General features: G+C 46.3%; 1 protein-coding gene across 1 annotated transcript in view; it reads left to right on the top strand.

Moving 5' to 3' along the window:
- Window positions 1-258: 258 nt before the first annotated feature.
- Window positions 259-7,500, top strand: part of TXLNA (taxilin alpha) — a 54,147-nt gene continuing 46,905 nt past the window's right edge. The window contains exon 1 of the mRNA XM_075336140.1: window positions 259-481. Coding sequence (XP_075192255.1) covers window positions 355-481 — 127 coding nt within the window. The 5' untranslated portion in view covers window positions 259-354. The remainder of the gene's footprint in view (window positions 482-7,500) is intronic.

The raw sequence follows: 7,500 nt of genomic DNA, 5'->3' as shown, positions 1-7,500 counted from the left end.
GATTAAAAAATTCAAAGGTATGCTGAACTTTTAACCCTAACATGCCTGACACAATAACGGATGTTTACACCAGTGCTGAGGGTCGGCGGACATATTGGAAGTTTGTGTGGTGACTATTGGCTCTCTAGGGGCCGCCTCAGACGAGGACGATCCCTAGGACACAACAGTCCGTTCACCCTGCAGGAAAGGCGGGGAATTGTGACCCTCTGAGCAGCAAAGCCCAGAGCCTGACTCCTCCCACACATGTGACTGATCACATGGTCATGACGTCATCACAGGTCCTTTCGGCTGCCAGGATTCAGGGCTTACCAACGTCTGAATTGTATCTCTCACTTCCCCTTCACAGCGTAGACAATGAAGGACCAGGAAATGCAAACTTCCATAGCAGCTGCACTTCCAGCCTCCCCCGGCAGCTCCCCTGCCCCCCTACCGACCCCTGAAGGACAGGACCCTGCAGCTGCATGCACAGCTGCCAGCCAAGGTGAGTGCCATGTGAATGTGCTATGCCCACCCTGACAGGGGAGCTCCAGAGAAAACCACTTCCCAGTTGTGATTTATCATTACAGACCCCCTCTTCTGCCCAGTGCCTGCCCATCTGTGGCCCAGTGATGGCAGCAGTCTGTCCCCACAGGATGAGGCCATGCTGTTTGTGTGTCCACGGCTTCTGCTGTGTAGGCCGGGCAGGGAGCAGTCAGGGGAGACTTGTAGTGCTCCTCATCACTTTCCAGGTGTCGCAGATTTCTTTTTGTCCCTGTCTAACCTAAAAATGGATCCTTCTGTGAGAGGAGGCGTAGAGGGGCTCGGCCTCCTCTTCATTGAATCCTAGTTTGGTTTACATTTCATACAGCCTAATGCTCTATGCAGGCGGCCATAACACAGGGGCATTGTGGCATCCATATTCAGGCCAGCAATCCCAGCCAGATAATGAGTTTTCTCTTCAGACCTAATTTCATCATGGATCTCTATGATGCTGCTGCAGGTCATTAATTCCACTTTCAGGCTGGAACCAGGTCTCTTAGAAAGGTTGCTAAAATGTGCCTAAATCAGGGCTCAAGGGGGTTGTATAGTTTGGGGCTTTCACCAGAAGTTGTACTTGGGATATCCGGTACTGTTGAAAAGCTAAAGACATTGCCCTAAAGTCTGAAGTGACATCTCTGATCTGATTGTCACAGAGACCATCACATACATTGATGCCCTCTAGAGCTGCTACTTCTCAGACCACGTTGGGCACGGTGGCGTTTGGTGATCTGAGCTCAGACTACGTGGGGCACGGTGGCGTTTGGTGACCTGAGCTCGGACCACGTGGGGCACGGTGGCGTTTGGTGACCTGAGCTTGGACCACGTGGGGCACGGTGGCGTTTGCTGATCTGAGCTCAGACTACGTGGGGCACGGTGGCGTTTGGTGATCTGAGCTCGGACCACGTTGGGCACGGTGGCGTTTGGTGATCTGAGCTCGGACCACGTTGGGCACGGTGGCGTTTGGTGATCTGAGCTCGGACCACGTGGGGCACGGTGGCGTTTGGTGATCTGAGCTCGGACCACGTGGGGCACGGTGGCGTTTGGTGATCTGAGCTCGGACCACGTGGGGCACGGTGGCGTTTGGTGATCTGAGCTCGGACCACGTGGGGCACGGTGGCGTTTGGTGATCTGAGCGCGCTCAGACAAGTTCTCTCTGATATGTAAATTTTGGGTTTCTGATATACATAATTTCTGCTAAAATTCCCTATAAACTCATACACAATCGATAGCTGATGACTGATTGATGATTTAGCCAACAGCAATCACACCGCACTTCTCTCATACAAAAAGAGAAGCATGAAACAGCCTATATAAAACTTGTTGATACGCAGTACAACAAAACCCCTATAGTACAACATGAGAAGATGATGATAATAGTAATAATAAATCTTTCTATAGCGCCAACATATTCCAAAGCACTTTACAATTCAGGAGAATCATATACAAACAAGTAACAGGAGTATGAAAAAAAGAGACAACCCTGCTCGTGAGAGCTTACAATCTACAATGAGATGGGGGGGGGGGGGGACACAAGGTACAATGCTTATTTACAATTACAATCCAGCCATCTCAAGAAAATGGGGGATAGATAATGGCTTCCTGGACCAGTGGGCTAGAACCTTGAGATGCATTTGGCTGTCATGGAGTTTGATGTGGGGTTATGTTCTGAGAAGGCGTGGAGGGACTAGCTCGGCTAGGGAGTGTGATAGGCCACCCTAAAAAGATGCATTTTTAGGGTGCATCTGAAGCTGAGTAAGTTGTGATTCGTCCTTACTTCTTGGGGTAGAGCGTTCCAGAGGGTTGGTGCAGCTCGGAAGAAGTCTTGGATTCGGGAGTGGGAGGTTCGGATTAGTGTGGATGTTAGTCGAAAGTTATTTGCAGAGCGTAGGGAACTGGTAGGATGATAGAGAGGAGGGTGGAGATGTAGGGGGGTGCCACACTGTGGAGAGCTTTGTGGCTGAGAACAAGCAGTTTGAATTGGATCCTGTGATATATACAGTCAGGGCCAGAAATATTTGGACAGTGACACAAGTTTTGTTATTTTAGCTGTTTACAAAAACATGTTCAGAAATACAATTATATATATATATATATGGGCTGAAAATGCACACTCCCAGCTGCAATATGAGAGTTTTCACATCCAAATCGGAGAAAGGGTTTAGGAATCATAGCTCTGTAATGCATAGCCTCCTCTTTTTCAAGGGACCAAAAGTAATTGGACAAGGGACTCTAAGGGCTGCAATTAACTCTGAATGCGTCTCCCTCGTTAACCTGTAATCAATGAAGTAGTTAAAAGGTCTGGGGTTGATTACAGGTGTGTGGTTTTGCATTTGGAAGCTGTTGCTGTGACCAGACAACATGCGGTTTAAGGAACTCTCAATTGAGGTGAAGCAGAACATCCTGAGACTGAAAAAAAAGAAAAAATCCATCAGAGAGATAGCAGACATGCTTGGAGTAGCAAAATCAACAGTCGGGTACTTTCTGAGAAAAAAGGAATTGACTGGTGAGCTTGGGAACTCAAAAAGGCCTGGGCGTCCACAGATGACAACAGTGGTGGATGATCGCCGCATACTTTCTTTGGTGAAGAAGAACCCGTTCACAACATCAACTGAAGTCCAGAACACTCTCAGTGAAGTAGGTGTATCTGTCTCTAAGTCAACAGTAAAGAGAAGACTCCATGAAAGTAAATACAAAGGGTTCACATCTAGATGCAAACCATTCATCAATTCCAAAAATAGACAGGCCTGAAAAACACCTCATGAAGCCAGCTCAGTTCTGGAAAAGTATTCTATGGACAGATGAGACAAAGATCAACCTGTACCAGAATGATGGGAAGAAAAAAGTTTGAAGAAAGGGAACGGCACATGATCCAAGGCACACCACATCCTCTGTAAAACATGGTGGAGGCAACGTGATGGCATGGGCATGCATGGCTTTCAATGGCACTGGGTCACTTGTGTTTATTGATGACATAACAGCAGACAAGAGTAGCCGAATGAATTCTGAAGTGTACCGGGATATACTTTCAGCCCAGATTCAGCCAAATGCCGCAAAGTTGATCGGACGGCGCTTCATAGTACAGATGGACAATGACCCCAAGCATACAGCCAAAGCTACCCAGGAGTTCATGAGTGCAAAAAAGTGGAACATTCTGCAATGGCCAAGTCAATCACCAGATCTTAACCAAATTGAGCATGCATTTCACTTGCTCAAATCCAGACTTAAGACGGAAAGACCCACAAACAAGCAAGACCTGAAGGCTGCGGCTGTAAAGGCCTGGCAAAGCATTAAGAAGGAGGAAACCCAGCGTTTGGTGATGTCCATGGGTTCCAGACTTAAGGCAGTGATTGCCTCCAAAGGATTCGCAACAAAATATTGAAAATAAAAATATTTTGTTTGGGTTTGGTTTATTTGTCCAATTACTTTTGACCTCCTAAAATGTGGAGTGTTTGTAAAAAAAATTGTTTAAAAGAACAGAGAGTCCTCAGTGGTTGATACCTTTTAATGGCTAACTGAAAAGATGGTAATAATTGCAAGCTTTCGAGACTACTCAGGTCTCTTCATCAGGCATGGTATAACACAAAATCTGAAGAGTCACGTATTTATACACAACAGGACTTAGAATAGTGCAGTAAAAAAAAAAAAAAAAAAAAGAACAAGTTATATGAAACAGAACTATCTCTATGGCAGGGGGACAAGCTGTTCTAGCCATAAATACTGATGCAGTTCAGTGTGAAACTTTCACACTGAACTGCATCAGTATTTATGGCTAGAACAGCTTGTCCCCCTGCCATAGAGATAGTTCTGTTTCATATAACTTGTTCTTTTTTTTTTTTTTTTTTTTACTGCACTATTCTAAGTCCTGTTGTGTATAAATACGTGACTCTTCAGATTTTGTGTTATACCATGCCTGATGAAGAGACCTGAGTAGTCTCGAAAGCTTGCAATTATTACCATCTTTTCAGTTAGCCATTAAAAGGTATCAACCACTGAGGACTCTCTGTTCTTTTAAACAATTTTTTTTATCTCTACTGGCTAACACGGTACAAAGATATATTTTACTTGTATCAGAGTGTTTGTAAAGAAATGTGTACAATTCCTACAATTTCTATCAGATATTTTTGTTCAAACCTTCAAATTAAACGTTACAATCTGCACTTGAATTCTGTTGTAGAGGTTTCATTTCAAATCCAATGTGGTGGCATGCAGAGCCCAAGTCGCGAAAATTGTCACTGTCCAAATATTTCTGGCCCTAACTGTATGGGCAGCCAGTGCAATGACTGGCACTGAGCAGAGGCATCCGAGTAGCGGTTAGCCAGATAGGTGACCCTGGCTGCTGCATTAAAGGGAACCTGTCATCAGAAATTTCGCCCAAAAGCTAAAAGATTCCCCCTCTGCAGCTCCTGGGCTGCATTCTAGGAAGGTCCCTGTTATTATTGTGCCCCATGTGAGACCAAAATAAAGCCTTTATAAAGTTCTACCTTTTTGTATGCAGCTTCTGTAAATCTGTCACGGGGGCGGGCTCTCTGCCGTCCGTTATTCTGCCCCCTGGTCCTGTATGCCGCCCCCATCGCTCCTTTCCATATCTGATGCACCGCCCACTGCTCCAGCCATCCCCGTGCATCACAGTGCCAGTCTCACAGGACTGAGCAGTGTGACCGCTGGTGACGTCTGCGCAGGCAAGTGATTATGTGCGGGGCTGTGATTGCTATCAGCAAGTACCCGGCCATAATCTCGTGAGCGCGCAAACCTCTCCAGCGGTCACACTGAGCTCAGTGTAGATGCTAGACTGTATGGGCTGCTTCCAGGGATGACGTCCCTTTGTCATGTGATAGGGGCGTGTTCGAAATACTATCACATGACAAAGGGACGTCATCCCTGGAAGCAGCCCATACAGTCTAGCATCTACACTGAGCTCAGTGTGAATGCTGGAGAGGTTTGCGCGCTCACGAGATTATGGCCGGGTACTTGCTGATAGCAATCACAGCCCCGCACATAATCACTTGCCTGCGCAGACGTCACCAGCGGTCACACTGCTCAGTCCTGTGAGACTGGCACTGTGATGCACGGGGATGGCTGGAGCAGTGGGCGGTGCATCAGATATGGAAAGGAGCGATGGGGGCGGGATACAGGACCAGGAGGCAGAATAACGGACGGCAGAAAGCCCGCCCCCGTGACAGATTTACAGAAGCTGCATACAAAAAGGTAGAACTTTATAAAGGCTTTATTTTGGTCTCACATGGGGCACAATAATAACAGGGACCTTCCTAGAATGCAGCCCAGGAGCTGCAGAGGGGGAATCTTTTAGCTTTTGGGCGAAATTTCTGATGACAGGTTCCCTTTAAGGATGGACTGTAGAGGAGAGAGTCTAGTTAGGGGGAGACCAATTAATAGAGAGTTACAGTAGTCAAGGCGAGAGTGGGTCAGGGCCACGGTGAGTGTTTTTGTCGTTTCCATTGTGAGAAAGGGGCGGATTCTAGAGATGTTCTTGAGGTGCAAGCGTCAGGAGCGGGCAAGAGATTGTATGTGGTAGGTGAAGGAGAGATCAATGTCAAGTATAACCCCCAGACAGCGGGCCTGTGGCCTAGGACTTATCGTTGTGCCACACACAGAGAGGGAAATGTCAGGTTTAGGAAGGTTAGAAGATGGATGGAATAGAAGAAGTTCAGTTTTGGAAAGGTTAAGTTTGAGATAGAGAGCAGACATGACATTGCAAACTGCAGTCAGGCAGTCACTTGTGTTCTGTAGTACAGCGGGGGTGAGCTCAGGCGATGAGGTGTAGCTGTGTGTCATCAGCATAAAGATGGTACTGAAAGCCAAATCTGCTGATGGTGTGTCCAATTGGGGCAGTGTAGAGGGAGAAAAGAGGGCCAAGGACTGAACCTTGAGGGACCCCAACAGTGAGAGGAAAAGAAGATGTGGAGCCAGCAAATGATACACTGAATGAGCGGCCAGAAAGATAGGAAGAGAACCAGGATAAGATAAGACTAGGTATAAGCAACTATCAGTATAAAGGATAATAAAAAGAAAACAAAAACCCAAACTTTTGTTTAAACACAAACTAAAAGATTTTGACGACCAAGAAATTAAATGCTAGAAAACAAATCAACCAAATTAGGTGTTTCACCAAATGCTACGTGACACCATAACATAGCTGTGCACCCCCAACACACCCATCACAATATTGAAGTTATGCACCATGATGTGAGCAGTGATAATATATCATTAAAGGGTTATTCCCATCTCCAAGATTCTGTTCCAATATGTAGTAAGGTAATAATAGCAAATACCTCCAATTTAAAATGTAGAATAGTTCTCCTGGTACAGTCATGTCTTTTACCTCATGTGCAGGGCATTGCAGTTTAGGTATCTGTGGTTTAGGCTATGTGCGCACGTGTGCGTAATTCATGCAGTTAAGGCGCAGCGTAACTGCATGCGTCCTGCGTCCCCTGCACAATCTATGGAGATTGTGCAGGGGCCGTGCGCACGTGGCGTCTTTGAGCGCAGCGCTTCGGCTGCTGCCCGAAGCGCTGCGTTCAAGAAGTGACATGTCACTTCTTCCGTGCGCTTTGCCGGCAGCTCCTGCTCTGTCTATTGGAGGAGCTGCAGGCAGAGCGCATGGAATCGGCTTTTTTTTTTTTTTCTCTACGGACATTTTCTGCAGCGATTTGAAGCGCACGTGTGCTCTTCAGATCGCTGCAGACATTTCTGCAGTGACTGTACGCAACGTGCGCACATAGCCTTAGACCACTAGCAACTAACTTCCTGTCACTATATGTCTGGCCATAAGCTTGAATACCTAAGTTACTGCTCTGCAGATGAGGTAAGAGACACAGCTTTTCAGAGGAATTATACTACATTTCTAATTGGAGGTATTTGCTAATATGATGATTATTATACCTACTACATATTGGGATAGGATCTTGGAGATGGAAATACCCTTCAATCGATTTTCCTACTGTGAAAGTTTTTTTTAATCAA

This window comes from Anomaloglossus baeobatrachus, chromosome 2 (genome assembly GCF_048569485.1).
Source record: "Anomaloglossus baeobatrachus isolate aAnoBae1 chromosome 2, aAnoBae1.hap1, whole genome shotgun sequence".
NCBI classification, from domain to species: Eukaryota; Metazoa; Chordata; class Amphibia; order Anura; family Aromobatidae; genus Anomaloglossus; species Anomaloglossus baeobatrachus.
This window is presented reverse-complemented; position numbering and strand designations above follow the sequence as displayed.